The 22,742-nt window shown below is 44.5% G+C and overlaps 1 protein-coding gene across 1 annotated transcript in view; it reads left to right on the top strand.

Moving 5' to 3' along the window:
• The window catches only part of Mylk3 (myosin light chain kinase 3), a 58,698-nt gene extending 36,245 nt beyond the window's left edge, over nucleotides 1-22,453 (top strand). The window contains exons 9-13 of the mRNA XM_036189118.1: nucleotides 1,793-1,863; nucleotides 6,491-6,619; nucleotides 18,340-18,492; nucleotides 20,336-20,468; nucleotides 22,394-22,453. Of these exons, the coding sequence (XP_036045011.1) occupies nucleotides 1,793-1,863; nucleotides 6,491-6,619; nucleotides 18,340-18,492; nucleotides 20,336-20,468; nucleotides 22,394-22,453 (546 nt within the window). The remainder of the gene's footprint in view (nucleotides 1-1,792; nucleotides 1,864-6,490; nucleotides 6,620-18,339; nucleotides 18,493-20,335; nucleotides 20,469-22,393) is intronic.
• Nucleotides 22,454-22,742: the final 289 nt, after the last annotated feature.

Here is a 22,742-nt window from a genome sequence, read left to right as displayed (position 1 = left end):
GGATGCATCCTGATTTACATTGTGGTCTGTGTGTGTGTGTGTGTGTGTGTGTGTGTGTGTGTGTGTGTGTGTGTGTGTTTGCATATATGTGCATATTCCATGATACACATATGCCACAATGCATTGTGTAGGAGTCAGAGAACAATTTCAGGAGTTAGTTCTGTCCTCACCATGTAGTTTCCATGGCATCAGGCTGGGTGGCGTGTGCCTTGACCAGCTGAGCCATTTTAGTAGGCTTGTGTCTTATTCCTTTTTCTTTTCTTTTCTTTTTTTTCCGAGCTGAGGATCGAACCCAGGGCCTTGTGCTTGCTAGGCAAGCGCTCTACCACTGAGCTAAATCTCCAACCCCTTTTTCTTTTCTTTTTCCTTTTTTTTTTTTTTTTTTTTTTTGTTGTTGTTGTTTGTTTTTTGAGACAGGGTTTCTCTGTGTAGTTTTGGAGTTTGTCCTGGATCTCACTCTGTAGACCAGGCTGGACTTGAACTCACAGAGATTCACCTGGCTCTGCCTCCTGAGTGCTGGGATTAAAGGCATGTGCCACCACCACCTGGCTCTGAAAGACTTAAAAAGAAAAATTTGTCAAGGCCACAATTCCAACCCCATGGGTCATAGTTATCACTGCAACCTTGCAGACTTTGCCCTCTCCTGGGGGAATGGTACCTTGGCATGCTAGGTAAGTGTTCTACCACTGATCCACATCCCAGTTCCTTCTCCCTTTTTCCTGAGATGAGAGTTTCACTTTGTAGTCCAGGCTGGCCTTGAATTTGCAATGCTTTTGGTTTTCACCTTCTGATTGCCAGGACTGAGGCTTGTGCACCACCAAGCCCACATTGCTTTGGTCTCATTCCTGAAATGAGGGACCTGAGCCCTGAGATTTTAAAAGCTTCCCTGATGCAGATCTGGGAATGTGGGAATCAACTGAGGTTGATTCAGTGCTTGCCCAGCGTGCTCAAGGCCCTGGGATGGAGCTTGGGCACCTTAAGAAACTGGGTGTGATGGCATGCATTTGTAATCCCAGCATTCAGTGCTAGAGGCAGGAGGATCAGAAGGTAAAGACCATTCTTGACTATATAGTAAATTTGAGGCCAGTTTGGTATATATGAAAACCTTGTCTCCAAAAAATATAAATAAATAAAATAAACATAACTCTTTCGATTCTAATGTGCAGCCAACGTTGTCTCACAGAAGCAATCCACGGGCCAGATCTCCACCACAGAGGCATGCTTGTGGGTTGCCACACGATGCCGGTTTGTTTACATTATCTATGTCTTTGAGTCTTTGATTTCTTTTCTGCTATGTCTGACTTCCTTCTTGGTGAGCAGCAAATGGTACTGAGCAGGGTCCCTGTTTCCACAGGACAAAAGTCCTACTTCCTCACAGTCCATACCAACACTTGAAAAAAAGAATTTGTTTTTAATTCTTTGTGTGTGTGTGTGTGTCTGTCTGTGTGTGTGTCTGTCTGTCTGTGTAAGAACGTGCAGGTGAGTGCAGTTTTCCACGGAGACAAAAAAGATGGTGTCAGATACACTAGAGTTATAGATGGTTGTAAGCTGTCCAGCATGGTTGCTGGGAAGAACCACTGAGCCATTGCTCCAGCCCTCTGTGCCAACAAGTGTTCCGTTAGTGCAGCTCATCTATGTTGATTATGTCTAGCCCCGTATGACTACCCTAAGCCGTTTGCTTCCCTTGGACTCTGGGAGAAGGAGGCCTATGAACAAGTAAGTGTGAGAGTTGTAGGTTTCCTTAGCCAGGGTAATGAGGATAAAATTTCTCCCCCTTCCTTCTGTCTTCCAGCCAGAAAACATACTGTGTGTCACTCAGACAGGACATCAAATTAAGATCATTGACTTTGGGCTGGCTAGAAGGTAAGGCTCCTGATATTTGACAAGATCCCTTCTTCAGTGGTACCTACAGCTCTCTGGAATGTACTTACCTGTCTGAGATATAGCCATGTTGTTGTTTTTTTAGCTTGGAGATGGATATAAGAAATTCTCAGGGTTGGGGATTTAGCTCAGTGGTAGAGCACTTGCTAGGCAAGCGCAAGGCCCTGGGTTCGGTCCTCAGCTCAAAAAAAAAAAAAATTCTCACACAGAGACTGGTGGCCTCTGGCTTGTTGTTAATCCAGTGGGGTTATAGTACAGGCTCCATTTGTCCTAAAAGATTGTAGAATTAACTATACTTCAAAACCACCTGTGTGAGCAGAAGACTAAAGTTACTGGGGACTGCTGAACAGGATTCAAGGCAGACTAAATTCCATCAGTTCTCCATTCTGCTAGGGGTCAAGCTAGGTAGTACATTCCCCGCTGTCCTTGCACTCTGAGAAATCTCTAGCTTAATATGAAAACATATATGTGAATAGGGTGGTGCCATGATAAGCAGATCTGGGGCCACTGAAGACTAGACTGGAATTCAGTACATTGGTGACATAATGGCATTCTTGCTCATATGGAGAGAGTCTTGAGGGCTAAATGGGGTCTTATATGGGTAGTGCAAACTCCGTGAGGTCCTCAAGTTTCAGTACATTAAATGGATATTGTTTACAATTTAAAATTTTTGTTACATTTATTTATGTGGGAGCAGAGAGGCACAGTGCATGCTGCAGATCCTGTGTGGAGATCAGAGGACAGCTTCCACGAGCTGGTTCTTTTCTTCCGTGAATGGGTCCTAGGAGCCATACTCAGGTCATCAGGCCTGGCAGCAAGCGCATTCACCCAGAGTATCTCACTGGCTCTTATATATAATCTTTTAAAAAGGTTGATTTATTCTTATTATAAGTATATGCTGTTTTGTTTGTATATGTGTCTGCATAAAATATGTGGAAGCCCATAGAGTCAGAAGAGGATGTCAGATTCCCTGGAACTGGAGTTCCATATAGTTGTGAATTTCCATATAGGTGCTGGGAGCTAAACCTAGGTCCTCTGAAAGAGCAGCCCGTGCTCTTCACCACCGAGTATTCCTCCTTATATGTAACTTTTAAAATATCTTAAAGACCCTTAAAATCTACAAAGCCTAAAGTACACACAGTTTTACTTCCCAGTCTTGACAGTCTCAAGCCCAGGCAGTCATAGCTGGCAGCATGGGTTCCCAGAAGAGGCTGCAGAAATCTGTGGTGTTTAGAAAGACTGCCCACCAAACCTCCAGTCTCAATTAGGATGCTAACTAAAACTGATTCTCTAGTTGTGTGCCATCCTCCAAGCTTCCCTCCAATTTTCTTTCCTCCAAGAATGACTCTTTTTTGGGAATCACATATTTCTGGGTAGTTCTGAGTATAGTAACTATCTTAGTCAGGGTTTCTATTGCTGTGAGGAGACACCATGATCATGGCAACTCCTATAAGGAAAACATTTAATTGGGATGGCTTGCTTACAGGTTCAGAGATTCAGTCCATTATCATCATGGCACAGGCAGACACAGTGCTGGAGAAGCATCTGAGAGCCCTACATCTTGCAGGCAACAGGAAGTGGTCTCTGACACCTCAAACTTGTTCTGCAGTTAGGATGACCTTGACCTTTGAAGTCTTGATCTTCCTGCCTTCTGCTCTTTAGTGTTGGGATCATAGCAAGTGCCAGCACATAGTTTTGTTTTTCTGTTTGTTAATGAGACAAGGTCTTATGTAGTCCTTGGCTGGCCTCAAACTTGTGATCTTCTTTCTTCAGCCCCCTGAGTGCTAAGATTGTGTGTGTGTGCCTTTGCAGCCGGATTTTCTGTCGTCTTGATGCCGTTTCCACAAGGAGCTGTCTTTGTTGCTTTCTGATCTGCAAAGTATCCTCCCCTTTCCCCACCATCCACACGGAAGCAGAGCTACTGGCCTGCAGTTAGCCTCTGGCTTCCGCTCCTGCTTCCGGGCAACATCCTGAACCACACTGGCAGTCTTTCCAGGTCACTTCTCCACTGGTTAAAGTGTTACCTATTTGCAGGAGTGAAAGATACATTTTATTGCCCCCACATGCTGTTGCTATAACAGAAGTTTGTCACCCCACCACCATCAGTGAACAATATGAAACCCCTCTACCCACACAGTTGAAAATCACATTCTGTCCATGATGTAGAAAACCTGTGCTGGCCAGTGCGGGCACACGCCTTTACTTCCAGCATTTGGGAGGCAGAGCCAGGCAGATCTCTGTGAGTTCGAGGCCAGCCTGGGCTACCAAGTGAGTTCCAGGAAAGTCTTCAAAGCTACACAGAGAAACCCTGTCTCAGAAAGAAAGAAACGAAGAAAGAAAGGGAAGGAGGGAGGGAGGGAGAGAGGAAGGAGGAAGGAAACAAGAAAGGAAGGAGGAAGGAAGGAAGGGAGAAAAAGAGAGAGAGAGAGAGAGAGAGAGAGAGAGAGAAACCTGCTTCATAGGTTCCTAAATAATGTCTCCTAAAGTTGAGATTATTTTGCACATATTGTGTGTCTTCTTCAAGAGAGTGGTGCTTTTCAACCTGTTTCTCATTATCACCATTTGCCTCTAGCAGGCCTTTTTAGACCTTTTCCATACTCACATTGTCCTCCATTCAGTGGAGTGCAGTGCCATAGAAGCATTGTGTATCTGGGAAAGCCATAATGGCTAAATATTTTTTGATTCTCCAAAGCTCCCGCTTTTGGATCCTTGTGGCATAATATTGGACTTATTGGAATGCACATACAAGATCTGCAGAACACACTTGAATGCCAGTTGTCATATGACTGCTTAACAGTGAGACACTGAATTCAGAGCAAGAAGACAATGCTAGAAGCTTCACTAGAAGCTCCTGGTTTGAGGGAAGCTTCTCTTAAGGACAGGACTTGTCAGGCACAGGGAGTGATATGCTGGTGAATGTTCAACTATCAGTTCAGAAGAGGAGGGAAGTGAGGACAGAGGGTTGACTTGTAATATTTTCCAGTTTTTACAAATTGATAAGCACAATTAGCTCTGGTGCTCTCCTGAGAGCCAGAGCCAGTGTAAACAGAACTGCAGAAGGGAGTCAGTGGAGATGGCATTAGTTATGGCCTGAGAACAGACGTGAGTGTGAGCAGGCTAAGCTAAGGAGAACACAGTAGAAGATGAGAACACATACACACACACACACACACACGATGAAAATTCTAAAGAAGGAACTGGAATGTTAGGCTCAAAAGTTTGAAAGGCCACCGAATCTTACCACTCAGTAACTTCATTATGGTACCTTAACACTAGTCTGGGAAAATTAGTATTATATCACCCAAACTGGCAATTACTGCAGATCAAGTCTTAAAAAAAATCTGGACAGATAAATTTGAATATTTACTTACGAACCACTATTTGAGACAATTGAGCTGGCTCAGCATATATGTGCACATGTGCACAGTGTCCACAGAAGCCAGAAGAAGGCATTGGATCCCTTGGAACTGGAGTTACAAATAGCTGTGAGCCACCATATGGGTTCTGGGAATCCAGGTCTTCTGCCAGAGCAGCAGTCTCTTAAGCACTGAGCCATCTCTCCAGCCCTTCAGTGAGGTCAGATATGCACTGTGTCTCTTATTCTCTTCTCGTGGCATTAACACAGGAGCAGTTATAGCCTGGCTTGGAATTGACCCTGTGTAGTTTTTTTTTACTCAATCTCATCGACTAAAGCAACTCCTATGGCCAGTCCCGGCATTAGTGGAATGGAGCAAGGTATTTCCACTTGTAGTGGAAGGAATATCACATCTCAGGATGCAGGGGATGGAAATGGGATACAGGAAAGCACACATGTCTCCTGGAGCCCTACTTTTAATTCTTTTGAATACATGCTCAAAAGTATTGCTAGATCACATAATTCTATTTTTAATGTTTTGACTAGCTATCTCTCTGGGTTTTGTTTTGTTGGGACAGAGTCTGTCATCCATGCTTTCCTAAGCTCATTGTAACTTATCCTAGTCTCACTCATCTCAGTCCTCACATATTAGCCTTTGGGGCATGAGAATCACAGTTCAAGATACCAACAGTGTCTGCTCCACTTCACATTCCTTACGCTCTGTAAAGGATCGGAATTCTCTACATTCTAGTCAACACTTGCTATAGTTTTTCTCCCTCTTTTGTGTGTGTGTGTGTGTGTGTGTGTGTGTGTGTGTGTGTGTGTGTTAGTACTGCAGACATTTATATAGGTGCATAAGGAACCACATTGTCCTTTCAATTTGTATTTCTCTAATGATTGCTGATGATGACGATGGTGTCTTTTCCTTACTATGATCCTCTAGCACATTGTACACACCAACAGAGCGTACTCATTCTTGTGGCTGCATGCCAAGTAAGATATATTGGTCTCCTCTCATCTTCAGATTGTAAGTGGCTACAAGGACTGTAGTTTTCTGGTCTACCATAACTTAAAAAGGCTGGAAGGCATGTCTGAGGGTACAGTTTTTCCCTGGGAAACTTTGTGTGTAGCGTGAATGTTGAGTTCAGGCAACATACCTGATAGGTAGGGTGGGGAAATGTTGCCTTTTAGAATTAACATGTGAATCCACACATTCTCTCCCATGGTGCATTGCCTTCTCTCCCTTTTTCTCAGATACAAGCCTCGGGAGAAGCTAAAGGTGAACTTTGGTACTCCGGAGTTCCTGGCCCCAGAAGTTGTTAACTATGAGTTTGTCTCGTTCCCAACAGACATGTGGAGTGTGGGAGTTATCACCTACATGCTGTGAGTACTCAGGGGCCTCGTTTTGGGTGGGGCTTGGGTTATCCATCTTACGTTGGTACTTTTAGAAGCAGAAAATCACAATTTGGGAAGTGTTCTCAGGAACATTCATAGAGGAGCAGGGGAGTAAGACTGAAGAAAGGCAGTCAGCTAAGGGTGTGCCACAAATGGATCTTACTTCTAGATACTGAAGGAAAGTGAGGGTATAACTGTTCCTAGGTATGGTTGAGAAGGTGTTAGTGCAGATATAAAGGAATGAACATCCAGTGTCGATTCATACCTTTGAGTCATAGTAAAAGCTTGGGGATCCCAAGAAATGATTCTGGGTTAAAAGCATTACTACTCTTCCCTCTGTCCAGAGGGCTGGGTGTACAGATTGAACAGAGATGATTTCAGCATGATGGGAAGCACTTTTAAGTCTATACTTAGAAGACAACCAAAGGGAATCTAGAATTCTGAGCCCGTGACTATGATAATAGTAGCAGTGCTTACCAGAGCTAGATTACCAGCTTGGCAGAACTCCATTGATTGATGTTGGAACTCTGAACTTTGGAGGTCTTCCTGTGACGATAGGCATGGAGAGGGAAAGACGTCGGAAACGTTTCTCACATTTTGCATACCTCAGACCTTTACAGCTTGCGTTGACTTTCTTAGACTCACAACTTACATAAATGTTAAACCTTTTCTTTTTCCATCTAATCATTTACCGTGAGACACAAGTGGTTGATTACTGAGAGCAGTCATTGCAAAGCAAGTTCCTTTAAATAAAGGAAAAGGAAAAGGGGGGGAGGGGGATATATTGAAACCTGTTTGGTGAGTTTCTCTTTCAGTGTGAGGTCTGTCAGCAAGGTAAACTATGTCTGCCTTTCTCAGCTGGAGACCTAGCAGCTCTAGAAAAGTGAAGCCTAATTTTACATTTGAAATGAGTGGGGTAGGCAGCCACAGCCTTGGAGGAGGAGCTGGGTGCTTGCTGCTGAGAAGGATAAATTCTAGCAGGAAGTATCATCCAAATGGCCTATGTATCAATTAAAATGATAATGACTTACCTCTACCTGGATGGTTTCCCTTGGTCTTGATGGCTTCATTAGGGGCAGTGGTTATAGGTCACATATGACAGCATAGCACCTTTAGCTGCCAGACCCAGAAGGTCTTAGAGATTTTCCTGTGGAGGAGGAGCCTGAGAAAACTGATACACCCTGTCAAGGCAGAGTAGGGTAATCAACCCAACAGGGTCCACAGTTTGGGCAAGGTCTTGGCAGCAGGTGAGGCATGGGGCAGTTCTTTTATCACAGTGACCACAATCCATGTGGAGTTGTCTATGCCCCATTGTCTTCTTTGGAGACCATAGGGTTGTTGCTAGGAGCTGGCATTTCTATCATGGGAAGCTTTTTTCATTAAACACTTTAAATGCTACATTCAGTAGATTTCTGAAGAATTTGAGGACCATTATCTGTTTGTGTACCTGATCTAAACAAACCTTACTTGTTTTTAGTTACTTGCTTTAGGCTTGACCTTAAAAACATACACAGGAGGCTAAATAAAGCTTGTCACTAAATGAATTACATTTGTACTTAGCATGACTATGAGCCTAGTTCTGAGCACATTAAAGAATGTGGTCATTTTTATAAGGTGACTGACCTAACTTGCATGTTTTAATTATTTTTAACAGTTTACAAGTCAGTAGCTCTCATAAGATTAGGATTTTAGTTTTATTCCTGTTAAGTTTGAGCCTTAAAATTTTGAGTTGAAGATTCTTTAGCATCAAAATAAAACTTTAGACCATAAATACAGTTCATAGGGAGACTGGGAACTTTAAATGAAATCCACAAAGGGATTGGGGACCTTATTTTCTTGATCCTTTTATAGTGCATGATTACAGACTATCACAATTTCTTGTATGGCTCAGTTTATCCAAATAGCTAAAGCTTAACAAAGTTAACAAAAACAAAGAGGCTAGACATAATATATAGTCAATATAATATCAACCCAAGTAGACCATGGGAATTTATAAATCTTATTTATAGAACATGTTATTTCTTATTTAAATTTTCTAGAAGCCTGGTGTTGAACACAATTAGCAAAAACATACGGAGTTAGACATACATCTCTGAACAAGTTTCTGTTAACCCGAGTAGACCTTTATAACCTTAGGAATTTATCATCCATCCTAATCCAAGATACTTTGGAGACCTGTTATTGCCTCCTTAGTCAGAGGGCCGAGTAGGACTAAGAAGTTTTATGATTGTTGCTTTAGTTGGTTTATACCATGTGGTCATCTTACTCAAGATGGTAGTAAAATTAGATGGCATGTACCCTGTAATCTTAGTAAAGATGGCTGCCAGCCATGTGGTTGCTTCCGTCCTAATGAGATCATCAGCCAAGATGGAGGGAAGCCTCATGCTGCTCTTTAAAACATCTACTTTCTTAAACAAGAGTTGAATTCAAGTTACATATACAGTAAGTAGACCTATTTTTCTAAACAAGCATTGAATCACTTATAGCAAATTAATATTTAAAAAATTGTTACAAGTTTTAAGCTTCTTTTTTTTGTTGCAGACTTTACAGATTCTTTAAACACACTCAATGAATTTACAAATCCTGAGATAAAGAGTGTTTATACAATAGTCTTAGAAGATTTCTTGAGACTGCGGTGGTGGCACATGCCTTTAATCCCAGCACTCAGGAGGCAGAGCTAGGTGATCTCTGTGAGTTTGAGGCTAGCCTGATCTACAAAGTAAGTTCCAGGAAAAGGCACAAAGCTACACAGAAAAACCCTGTTTTGAAAAAAACAAAAAGAAAAAAAAAAGAAGAAGAAGAGATAAAGGATTTTGGAGAGTGAAAAGTAGAGACTTTGGGGATTATAGAACAAAGAAAGCTTTGATAAAGAGATTTGAGGATTTGTTTGTATGGTGGCAGAAGCTGTTAAGTTTTGGGAGAATTTGAAAATTGAGTATACCAATTTTTGGCCTTTGAACTGTACTGAGTGATGGTTCTTAGAGGCTCTCTTAAGAGGAAGTCACGAAACATGACAGAGCCCACTAGCAAGAGTTTTATTGAGGAGAGGAGAAGGGATAACTGTGTTCAGGCCCACGTGGCTACTCCACGCATGCACATAGATCACATGGTCACACCATGTGCTATTTATGTGACCATGCATCGCATTGGTTATGTAGGATGTATGACCTGGAAATGGCTAGGCAGAAATGACTAAGTGTCCCGCTGGAGCATGTGTGATCATGGAGGTGTGGCTGGAATTCCTATCATCCTGAACATTTTGTTTTCATAAAGGATGGTGGATGAGTGGGTGTTTCTCCCCAAAACTGCTTCCAGCTGACTTGGTGGGTGTTAGTTGGCTCTTGGGGGCGGTAGGGGAGGGGGTTTCTGAAGTAGATAGGTGTCCTGGGATGGTGGGCTGTTGTCTGCTGCCCTGGAGCTGTCCATCTTTCCTGGCTTGGAACTCTTGGGCTGTTTGTGTCTGACAGGATGCTGGTGAGACAGAAAAGCTTAGGAAAAAGAATCATTATTATTATTTTTTTCCCTTGGAGTGTTCCCAGACCAGGAAAGTTTGGGTTTGTCACTTATCTGAAGTAGATCTGACCAGTCCAGATGGGTTTCTGGAGCTTGGGAAAAATTTTAAACATATTAAGAAACAGTCAGGCTGGAGAGATGGCTCAGTGGTTAAGAGCACTAGCTGCTCTTCCAGAGGTTCTGAGTTCAATTCCCAATAACCACATGGTGGCTCACAACCATCAGTAATGAGATCTGGTCCCTTCTTCTGGCTTGCAGGTATACATGCATGTAGAACACTATACATATCAATAATAATTTTTTTAAAAAGGGCATGCACATGGGTTGGGGATTTAGCTCAGTGGTAGAATGCTTGCCTAGTAAGCACAAGGCCCTGGGTTCAGTCCTCAGCTAAAAAAAAAAAAAAGGACATGCACCACCTCAGCCAGGCAGAAGTTGTATTTTATGGGGCTGGAGAGATGGCTCAGAGGTTAGGAGTGGTGGTTGCTCTTCCAGAGGTCCTGAGTTCAATTCCCAGCAACCACATGGTGGCTCACAACCATCTGTAGTTAGATCTGGTGCTCTCTTCTGGCCTAGATACATGCATGTAGAAATTTGTATACATAATAAATAAACCTTAAAAAAAAAAAAAAAGAAAGAAAGAAACAGCCATGAGGAAATTAAAGCCTTGGGCTGGTGACCATTGTAGTGTTTAGTACTCTGTTTAATTTTTATTTGAGATAAGCTTTATTAGAGATAGATTATTTTAAGGCACCTGTTTCCTTCATTAGTTTAGCATTTAGGAGACACGGGTGATCAATTGCTGAGAGCATTCAACAGTAATAGAATGCTATATTAAAGTCTGTTTTTGTAGAGCCCAGACAGTTTTGGGTCTGGGGGTGTAAATGCCTTTTGATTGTTACTTTTTTTTTCCTTACCATCTGGATACATCTGATGGTCCTTTGCCTCCGGCTCTGTGGTGGTCCCATAGCAATTAGCTGAGTAGTCAATTAGGAAAGAGAGAGCTTGTGGGGTGATATCTCATTCCTGTGGAATTGGTGACAAGGCAGTGGATCCTGGTGTCCTCTGGAACTTGAGAGAGCAGGGCCTTGTCTGTGTCACTGTGTATGAAGACAGATTTTTCTGGGATGGAGATAAGATAAAAGGTTTCAGATGAGACAGGTGGACCCAGTGAGGAAAGCCCTCGAGCTTAGCACCTGTGGGGATTACAAGAATTACCTTAAAGGGTCCCTGCCATTTAGGGGAAAGGGATGAAGGGTGCTGGCCTGGAGGGGAAAGAGGAACCTGATCCCCCATGTGGATTGGAGGTGGGCAAGGACTGTCAAATGGCTGAGGTAAGGAATGGTCTGCGAAGCCCCATAGGATAGACCTTAGGTGACAGAGCAGGGAAGTTAACAGGATATCTGGAATGGTTGAAGGTTTGGCTAGAAGACCCGGTGTTAGAACTGGTCTCCTATATATTAGTTCAAACAGAGAAATTGAAAGAAGCTTCTTAGGAAGAGCTCTGGCTCTGAAAAGAGCTAGAGGCAATAATCTTACCCAGTTGAGGTGAAGTTCCTGTGACATCTTAGTAAGAATGGTTTTTAAAGACCATTTTCCTGAGGATTGAGGACGGTATGGAATATGAAAATGCCAAGGGATGTTAAGAGCCTTAGCTAGTGTCTGGGAAACCTGGGAGGTGAACTCCAGGCCATTGACAGACTGAAGGGAAACAGGAACCCCAAACCAAGAAATAATTTCTCAGAGAAGGAGATCTGCAACTGTCTGGTCCCGCTTATTAGAAGCAGGGTATGCCTCCACCCAATTTCAAAATGAGTCCACCATCACAGGAGATATTTAATTCTCCTGACGATGGGCATATGGGTAAAACTGAGTTGCCAGTCAGTCCCTGAAAGGAAATCTCTAGTCTGTTGGGTGGGAGAAGGCTGACTTCTGTACTTGGTATTGGGATCTATTTTTTGGCAAATCTCGCAAGAGGCAGTAATAATTCTTAAGAATTGTAAGTCCTCAGAGGAGGGCTGTAGGTGGGCTTTTACAAATTGAGACAGAGCAAGATTATTAGGATGAAAGAGCTGGTGTAGGTAGGACAGAATTTGCCTAGTGTCAGGAGTTCCCTGTGAGGGTGTGAGCTGCACTGTATGGATTCCCTGTGGTGGGTGAGGTGAGACTTGGCCCTGGAGTGCCACTGTCCTGGCTGCTTGGTCAGCCTGGTTGTTTCCCTTAGAGACTGTGGGGCTATTGATCTGATAAAACCAGCAATGGACAATTTCTATAGCCTTGGGAAGGTGGTACCTACGAAGCCAGGAAGAGACAGAGAGAGCAGGTCAGAGGCCAGAGCCTGACCAAACAGGTGTGGACTGTCTCTGAATCCCTGTGGCAGAACAGTCCAGGTCAGCTGTGTGGACAGGTGAGTTTCAGGGTCAGTCCAGGTGAAAGCAAAGATATTCTGAGACTGAGCATTGAGAGGGACAGAAAAGAGGCATCCTTGAGGTCTAGAACAGAGAAGTGAGAAGTTCCTGAAGGGACAGTGGACAGGAGAGTACAAGAGTTAGGCACTACTGGATGGAGAAGGACCACTGCAGAATTAATGATCTTGGACAAGGCGGTAGATTCCATTAGACTTCTTAACTGCAAGTATGGGGGTGTTAAAAGGCAAAGATGTTGGGTGGAGAAGCTTTTTCCTGAGAAGGTCAGAATTGATGGGCTTAAATCCTCTTAGGCTCTGGATCGAGAGAGGGTACTGAGCTTGGGTGATATATCTGGTAGGGTCCTGTAACTGGATTGAAATAGGTGGATGGTGCCTAGCGATAGAAGGGTTCTGGGTGTCCCAGACTTTTGGGTCCACCTGAGAGGCTGGCAAGGGAAAGGTGGGCAGCTAGGAGAAGAAGAGCTGCTGGCGAGTCTGGGGAGCAAATGAAATGGACGCTCCTACCTTAGCTAGAAAATCCCTTCCCAGTAGAGGCCCGGGGCAGGTCGGCACCACTAAGAATGTGTGTATAAGAGGGATGCCTCTGAAAATACAATTAAGTGGTGGGGTCTGATGAAGTAGGTAGGTAAAGCTGTCCCCTTACCCGACAATAGGGAGACGAGAAGGAGAAGTGGACTCCAAAACTCTCTCAGGACTAAGTGGCTCCAGTGTCCAGAAGGAAGGAGATAGGTCATCCAGATATTATTATTACTACCCTGGGTTCCCTGTATGAAATGGGAGCAGCCAGGATACAACCCAGGCAGCGTCAGTTGTCGCTGAAGGTCAAGCCCAGGAAGTCAGCCAGAGAGTGGCCCTGACCTGGAGTTTCCATACCACTAAATGCATTGGGACAGTCAGCTGACCAGTGGCCCTTTTGGTGGCATTTTGGGCAAGGCCCTATTGGTGTGCTCCCCTCCCCCCAGGGGAGGGTGTGCTGGGCTGTGGTGCAAGCCCAAACCCAATGGCAGTCTTTTCTGCACTTGAAACAGGGACCCGGTGGCTTTCAGGGAGCCAGTTGGACAGCGTGTGCCAGCATCTGGCAGTTCCTTTTTTGGGCTTTTCATCTCTGGTACACTTTAAATGCCACTGCTAACACTTCTGCCTGTGGGGTCAGAGGACCTCTCTCCAGGTGCTTAAGTTTTGCCCTTATGTTGTAGAAGCTCTGTGAGACAAAGTGGGTCCTAAGGAGCTGCCTTCCCTCAGGGCTTTCAGGACCAAGGCTAGCATATTGAAGGAGGGCCTTAGTGAGCTGTTCTAAGAAATGAGACGGATGTTTGTCCTTATCTTGAATTATCATTTTTAGTTTTTCATAGTTTACTGGTTTTAGGGAAGCCTTACAGAGGCCTGCCAGGAGGCAGGTAATAAACCTATCCCTGGCTAGAGACCCACCCTGGGTGTTATAATCCCAATGTGGGTTCTGATCAGGAACCACCTCAGATCCTGGAGGGTATGCGGGGTTAGTTTGGGGAACCTCATCTGCATGTGTTCTCACCTGCTCCCAAACCCACCTGCGCTCCTCAGGAAGTAGGTTATTAGCAAGTATCATATATACATCATGAAAGGTGAGACTATAAGATTGGGTAATATACTGAAATTGTTTAATAAAGGAAGCAGAATTAGAGGTATAAGAACCCAGTTTCTTTTCTCTCTGAGAGAGTTCTGCGAGAGGGAATGGGACATGGACCTTAGCCAGTCCGTCCACTCCGGCCACCTCTCACAAAGGGAGAATGGTTGGCGGGTTTGAATGGCTGGGTCAGACCCTTTAGCAGTCCAAGAGCGGTAACAGGAGGTGAAAAGTTTGGAGCAGAGCCGAAATGTCCGCTGTTGAAGGGGGGGGGGGGGGCAGAGGAGGAGCTGAAGGGACAGGTGTGGGGTGAGAAGTCGGATAGTGGAGGTTCATTTGCAGGATCCAGAGTCAGAGGCTCCAGAGTCAGAGACTCGTCCAGTTCAGGCATAGCTAAGAGCACATGGGCAGGAGGGAAGGAATCGAGAAGAGAAGGTTTAGAGCTTAGATAGAAAAAAGCTATAACAGGCCATTTGCCTGTTTGCTGGCAGAAGTTAGATAATTCCTGTAAAATATTGGGGTCTAAGAACCGCTCGGTAACCATTTTTTGTTGTTTTCTAAGGCATATTTGGGCCATCTCTCAGTACAGAGACAGAAAACCTTATGAATCTTTAAGGAAGGCATTAAGCTGAGAGGTTTTAGGGCTTCCGGAAGGCATCCTGGGGAAGAGGTGGGACTGCGGGGATTGGAAGCCTTATTTCCCACGTCTGCAGCAGAGAGGAAAGAAATAAAAAAATAAAAAACCAAATGTGATCCCAAGCCAAGGCCCCAGGCATCCCTAAGGCCAAGGATGGATCTGTACCAGGCACAAACCGCCAGATGTCTCCTCAGATGTAAGGCGGGGGCCTAAGGCATGTGAAGGTGAGGACTCCCTGGAAGTCCAACAGCATTTACTGCTTCAGCAAGCCAGAAAAATGTGTCGGCCTTACACAGTCTGAGGATGCACCCAAGGACAGGGGTCCGACCTCAAGAATTATATCTCAAACTGCAGACGTGGGAGATGGCTAGAAATTTTAGCCTGCAATAGGGATCCACCGTAGCCAGTGAAGACCGTGGCTGGGGGTACCCCTAGTCTCAGGGACTCCAGAGGGGTGCCAGACACTCGACAGTCATTCCCACAGGTCCAGGAGACTGTTGACGCCAGCTGAAAAGTGGGGAACTCACCAATGGAAGTAGCCAGTGGTATGTGCAGGATCCAGGGCCAGGCAAATGAACAGTGGGCTGTTGTGGATAGAGCAGACTCCCCCGGTACAGGTTCCTGGGCACAGAACACCAGGAGGGGCTGCTTTGCACACCAGTGATGGTTTTTAGCCTCACTCTTACCCTGCGAAGGAAAGTCGGGAAACATGACAAAACCCACTAGCAAGAGTTTTATTGAGGAAGGGAGAAGAGATAGCTGTGATCAGGCGTGCTGAAAGAACAGGTGAGGGAAGCTGGCAGGGGAACATGGGCCCGCCTTGTAAGGACCACCTTGAGAATGTGCACAAAAGCCCACATGGCTACTCTATGCATGCGCACAGATCACATGGTCACGCCATGCACGATTCACGTGACCACGCAGAACATGGGTTACATAGCACTTATGAACCGGAAATGGCTAGGCAGAAATGACCAAGTGTTCCACTGGGGCTTGCGTGATCGTGGGGGTGTGGCTGGAACTCCTATCACTGAGGCCACACCATTTGCTGCAAGACAGTGAGGTTTTAATAAAATCTCTGAGTCCAAGAAGGAAAGGAGAAAGCGTTGAAAAATGAACTCCACCAAAGAGAGGGTTCCACTAAGCTCCAAGAGGGAGCTGAGAGCTGAGAACAGTGTAGCCATGAGGGACAGGGTTCACAGCAGGAACTCTGCCTGAGGGAGGACTCATAGAGGCCACAGGGCGTAGAGAAGCTGAGGGGCTGCGGCTGCTCAGGGGAGGCAAGGATGCTCCCAGGAAAGAGCTAACCACAAAGGGAGCAGAGGAGGTACTGTGTTGTGGTGACAGGAATTTCAGTCCCGGGGATCCCCATGCAAACCGAGAGGCTTGTCAAAGGGAAATGTCCCAGCACAGAGCAGAGGTGTCCCTGTCCAGCCCCTCTCCACGGGAGAGGGGCCGGGTAGGGCAGAGGAGCTTCCTGGCACACGGGTGAGGCTTTTGTAGTAATAGTAGACAAAGCAGGCAGCTCTGGGGTGACACCCAGTAGAAGAGGAGAGATGAGCGGTAGAGGATAAACAGCTGGGGAGGTGAAGAGGAGCTGGAGAGGCCTCTGGGAAAAGGGGGGTTCTGATAGAGGAGATGATGTGTAAGAGTTGCTTACATGGTGGGGCCCCAGAGGGCACAGGAGGCTTCTTAGTGGAGAGATGAGGATTTAGAAGGCTCCAGAGAGAGGACACTTACTGAGTAGGTGAGGAAAGGCAGATGGTTAGAGCAGGTGGAAGAAGGAGCTATGAAGAGGAGGGTTCTAGAATTTGGAGTCAAATCTGGTGGATGGCAGAAGCTGGCAGAAACAAATGATCCCACATACCCCAGGAGAGTCAGGTCAGCAGCTTGGTTTGGGGAGGCCAAGTCCCGTGGAAGGGAGCTCATGTATGCCAATGCTGTGGTTTAAGCACTAGAAGAATGAAATGAGGCTTGACCCCTGGTAGGAATGGTCGAGGAAAAGGGTTTTAATGTAGATATGAGGAAGAGAACAGCCAGAGGCATCTGGAAGGGTCCAGACTGAACTGGTCTGTGTGTGGGGGTGAGGGGGGCAAGAGAGGAAAGGAGGGGGAAGTGGATCAAGAGAGGAGCTATGCACCAAGAGGCCAAGAGCAAGAACCAGGAGCAAAGAGCAGAGCCAAGAGCCAAGAGAGCTTCAGTCAAAATGGTTGAGTTATGTAAGGAAGGAAAGCTGGGAGAAGCAAAGCCCAGCCCTAGGAGGAAGAGGTTTAGGGTAAGGGGGTGAGGTGAGCAGTGCTGGGAGGAGCCACAGGTGCCCCGGCCAGCAGGGTCTTCAGTGGGGACCTGAAGGGAGGGCCGGTGAATGAGAGGGACAAGAGACACGAAGAATGAGAGCAAGACGGGACGTCTGATCAAGCTACAAACTTTTATTTTCTCTCAAGGCCTATATAGGTAGACAAAGGGGGTTGTGAGCAGGAAGGGACTTAGTTATGGGCTGTTCGGCTAGTAGGAAATGTTGCTCTGAAGGTTTTCTATCTACCCTTGTCTAACTGCCTAATTGCTTAACTGCAGCTCATTCACCTGATATCTAAGAAGAGGTTCTGGTACCTGTGGGAAGAGGCTCTGGTGCTATGGAGACTTAAGCAAGGCCCAGATCTAAGAAATGAGAGAAGCCCAAATATGGCAGCATGTGTGTCAAGAGTCACTTAGGCTTATGGCTCCCGTCACACAGGCATTGAGTGAGACTTCTCCTGGGTTTCTTTGAGATCTAACATTAACAACTAAAAGTAACTCAATGTATCCATAGCACAGAAGCAAAGTACACCTGTGCAAGGTTGGGAAACTCTTGAATCCATTGTGGGACACCCCTCAGAGCTATTTTATCAGGGGGCCAAGGGTTGAATGTTTACAGCCACAGCTCTTACCGGTTCTTATCTGTGGGTTGTTCTTCAGTGGGGCCTGAGTTAATTTCCTGATATTTCTGGGTGGTGAAAAGAAGCTTCAGTTGGAAAGATGTCTAGCAAAGACATGCATGTGCTGGGTACTGGCCAAGGAAGGTGTGTACTATAGTGTTGTGTAACTATGTTATTTCTGACAGAGTAGCCGCTTTTCTCTCTCTGACTAGATTTCCCGAGCTTTTCCTTAAGCCTTATCTGGTTTCATTTTTGTTGCTGTGATAAAACTCTGATGGAGGACTGGAGAGATGGCTCAGAGGTTAAGAGCACTGACTGCTCTTCCAAAGGTCCTGAGTTCAATTCCCAGCAACCACATGGTAGCTCACAGCCATCTGTAATGAGATCTGGTGCCCTCTTCTGTATACATAATAAATAAATCTTAAAAAAAAAAAAAAAAACAATTTAGGGGAGGACAGAGTTTCAGGTTACTGCCAACACTGAGAGAAGTCAGGGCAGGAGCTCAAGGCAGAAACTTGAAGCAGAGACCATAGAGGAATGCTGGTGCTGGTTCATTCTGACTCCTAGACACTGAGCTCGCAACACACTTGTGGTCCTTTCTCTCCTCTGCAGACTCAGTGGTTTGTCCCCATTTCTAGGGGAAACAGATGCAGAGACCATGAATTTTATTGTGAACTGTAGCTGGGATTTCGATGCTGATACCTTCAAAGGACTGTCAGAGGAAGCCAAGGACTTTGTTTCCCGGTTGCTGGTCAAAGAGAAGAGGTATTTTTAGTTGCTGGTCACTCAGTGGCCATTATAATGGACCCTGATCTGCATGCTGAGATGCTGAATTCTTTCTTCTTGGGGGATTTCTTAGTCCATTACTTGGTGGGACATTAAAGGGGGCAGCAGCAGGACAAAGGGAATTACTCTAAAAACAACTAGGCAAGACAGAGTCTTAGACAGAGGTATATATTACAAGTGAGTCCTATTTCCAAGTTATCACTTACAATAAGCTAACGTTGAAAAGAAAGTTGAGATATTATAGACTAGCTCTTTTTCTGTCCCACCAGCCAGCTCCCAAATAATGGCACTGAGACTTACTATTAATTACAAATGCTCGGCCTTAGCTTAGGCTTGTCATACTAGCTTTTTAAACTTAATTTAACCTGCTTCTATTCATCTATATTTTGCCTTGGAGCTTTTTACCTTTTTTCATTCTGTATATCTTACTATCCTGCTTCCTCCATGTCTGTCTGGTTGGTCCCTGGCATATCCTCCATATCTTTTTTCTTTCTGTTTCCCTCTGTCTCTCTCAGGCCTAGATTCCTCCTCCTATTTACTCTCTTTGCCTAGAAGTCCCACTTTTACCTCCTGCCTAGCTATTGGCCATTTAGCTTTTTATTAGACCAATCAGCTAAACAAATACACACATCTTTACATAGTTAAACAAATATTCTGTAAACAGATGTAACACATCTTTACATAATTAAACTAGTATTCTATAACATAAACAAATGCAACATATATTTATGTAATTAAACTAATATTTCACAACAATATATGAAGATGTCATCCTTCAGAATACAAGTCTGAGTACTTCATTTCTGGGCCACAAAGGCCTTTTTAGACTTCAGTAGCACCTTAGGGTGACTACTGTTGTGATGAAACACCATGACCAAAAACAAATTTGGGTAAGAAAGGGTTTATTTCACTCACAGTTCCATGTTACAGTTTGTTATCCAAAGCAGTGAGGGCAGGAACACTCAAGCAGGGCAGGAACTTGGAGGCCGGAGCTGATGCCAAGACCATGGAGGAGTGCTACTTACTGGCTTGCTCCTCATGACTTGCTCAGTCTGTTTTCTTATAGAACTCAGGACCACCGGCCAAGGGATTACATCACCCACAATGGGCTGGGCCCTCCTCCATTGATCACTAATCAACAAAATGCTCTACAGGTTTGCCTATAGCCCCATCTTATGAAGGCATTTTATAAATTGAGGATCCCCCCCCCACCACCACCACAGATGACCTTCACTTGTGTCGAGTTGACTTAAAATTAGCCAGCACAAGCAGCTCAACTAAGGTCATAGATTGAGCCATTGAGTTTTTTGATACTCAGACATAAAATAATTGAAAATAACCAATGACAACAAAAGTACACTCCCAGGAGAAAGGTCCAAGAGTCTAGTCTTTAGGAAAGCTCACTGCTCTCTGATCTTCAGAGTTTCCTCCTGAAAAACTTTCTAGATGAAAACCTCAAACCTGTAATGCAGATGAGCTGGCAGATGTTTTAAAGGCTCTGCCAGGAGAAATGGGTTTTGTTCCAGCATCACATTCTCCTAAAAGCAATCCAAGCAGGCTTTCCTTTGCTCTGCCTCAGCTTCCCAGCCTTCTGCGGGAGGTGGTGTGAGTCAGCTGGATGAATGCTTACCAGGAGGTCAGGAAACTCCCACTGACAGTTTCCTGGCCCTTGTAAGGAGGGTTGTGTTAGGTGCATGGTGTGAATCTGTCTGAGTGATGAACCTGTTCCACTGACTCAGACTTCCTGTCCAATAGAATAGACTTTTGGACAACTCTAAAAGGTTAGTGCAGCTCAAAGTTTCTACTGTGTTTGACTCCATAGCTGCAGGATGAGCGCCACACAGTGTCTGAAACATGAGTGGTTAAACCATCTGCCCGCCAAAGCCTCAGGATCCAATGTTCGTCTCAGATCCCAACTGTTGCTGCAGAAATATATGGCCCAGAGTAAATGGAAGGTATTTTGTCTTCTGTCCTTTGAAATAATTACAGCCAAGTTTTAACTAATACATGGATTCTAAGTATAAGGATTATTTAAAGGGAAAACTTCCCTCTCTGTCATAGATGCTAGCTGGATTAAAAGATGCCACAGGGCTGGGCATGATGGCGCACGCCTTTAATCTCAATGGTCTAAGAGGCAGAGCAAGAGGCAGGCAGATCTCCAAGGCTAGCCTAGTCTATATGACAAGTTCCAGGACAGCCAGGGCTACATAGTGAGACCAGATTCCAAAACAAACAAACAAAAAACAAACAAAAATGCCACAGATCAGAAATCACTGGTATAAAAGTAATGTTAGCCCTTAGTTATCTGAATCCTTGAAGTACCAGGATGAAATTTAGTGCATATTCTCAGCGGTGACAGTAGGGAGGATCCTAGCTTAGCTGTGTGTAGCTTGAGGCTTGATCCTATCACATTTCAGAAATGTGAGATGGGAAAGCCATATTTTAAGTGTTATTCAGCACAGATCTGTTTGTTACCATCGACACAGAACCTATCTTAACAGCAGTTGTTTTCCAGGGGACTAGCTTCCCAAAGTGTTGCTGTTGACTTAGATCCCCATGGGGAAAAACAACAACAGGATTTTGTGCTGGGCTCCACATGTCTGAGGCTCTGGGTTCAAATCTCAGCATCTACCAAACAAACAAACAACAAGAAGCTTCCACAAAGCTCTCTCCCCCAACTCAGAAACAGACAATGAAAGCAGAACCCCTTTCCCTGGAATCAGTCCCTAAGCATAAATATGCACACAACCTTGTGTAAAATGTTTGTTTTACACTACTCCAACAGGGCAGGACAGCATGTTTTCTGTTCTGCACCATTTGCTTTAAAACAAAACAAAACAAAACAAAACAAAAACTGCACAGGTTGGATTTGATGGCCTGTTGGTGATTTAGGAGTCACAATTTTGAAAATGTGTTCCAGAGAGCTCTATTTTCTGCTTGAAAGGGCAGAGTAATTTTCTTCTCAATCATGGCCTAGCCCAGAATGTGACTATTCTGAAAACCTGGCCTCCTCGAGAGTACCAATTTTATTTGTTTTTTCTTTTTCTTTCTCTTCTTTTTTTTTTTTTTTTTTTTTTGTTTTTTGATGCAGGGTTTCTCTGTAGCTTTGGAGGCTGTCCTGGACTAGCTCAGTAGACCAGGCTAGCCTTAAACTCACAGAGATCCACCTGCCTCTGCCTCCCGAGTGCTGGGATTACAGGCATGTGCCACCACCACCTGGCCCGCCCGGCTTGCTTTTCCTTTCATTGAAAATAGATTTTTTTCCCTCACATAATAAATTCTGATTATGGTTTCCCTCCCTTTACTTCTCCCTCCTCACTTCCCCTCCCTTCTGGGTCCACTCCCTTTCTTTCTCTCATTAGAAACAAACAGGCTTCTAAAGGATTATAATATAATATAGTATAATGTAATATAATATAATATAATATAATATAATATAATATAATATAATATAATATAATATGGCAAGGGCTGGAGAGATGGCTCAGAGGTTAAGAGCACTGCTTGCTCTTCCAAAGGTCCTGAGTTCAATTCCCAGCACCCACATGGTGGCTCACAACCATCTGTAATGAGATCTGGTGCCCTCTTCTGGTGTGCAGGGATATATGCAGACAGAACATTGTATACATAATAAATAAATAAATCTTTAAAAAATTAAGACAAAACAAGGACTAACACATTGGAGTTGGACAGAATAAACAGAAGGGAAAGAGCCTGGAAGACGGCACAAGAGTCAGAGCCCCACTTGCTTACTAGTAGAGTACCGGTTTTGACTATGCCTGTGAGCCTAGACTTGTCTGTTTTTCATCATTTCCTCTTAAGTACTCCATCTGAAGATACGCCTCTCTTCTTTTATTCCCCTTCCTCCTTTTACTTCAAGAAACATTTCCACGTGGTGACTGCAGTCAACAGGTTAAGGAAATTTCCAACGTGTCCCTAATCTTCAACTCTGCTGCTCCACTGGGCCCAGGAATTCTTGAGGCAACACGAGGTGGTAATATGAAGAGATTATTCAAGATTTTATGTAGTCTGGCCCTCTGCTATTATTGATTCTTCTTGGTTTGCAAAGAATGATGGAAGAAAGAGAGAGAAAGAAAAGAAGAAAAAAGAAAAGGAAAAGGAAGAAAACAAGGGAGGAAAAAAGATTGTTGCTGCCTTCCTTGTGGATGAAAAGTAGTGTTTTTTGTTTGTTTTTTTGTTTGTTTGTTTGTTTTTAAGCCTTAGGAACA

Source organism: Onychomys torridus, chromosome 5 (genome assembly GCF_903995425.1).
Source record: "Onychomys torridus chromosome 5, mOncTor1.1, whole genome shotgun sequence".
Taxonomy (NCBI): domain Eukaryota; kingdom Metazoa; phylum Chordata; class Mammalia; order Rodentia; family Cricetidae; genus Onychomys; species Onychomys torridus.
The sequence above is the reverse complement of the archived record's forward strand: the minus strand, read 5'-3'. Positions and strand labels throughout refer to the sequence as shown.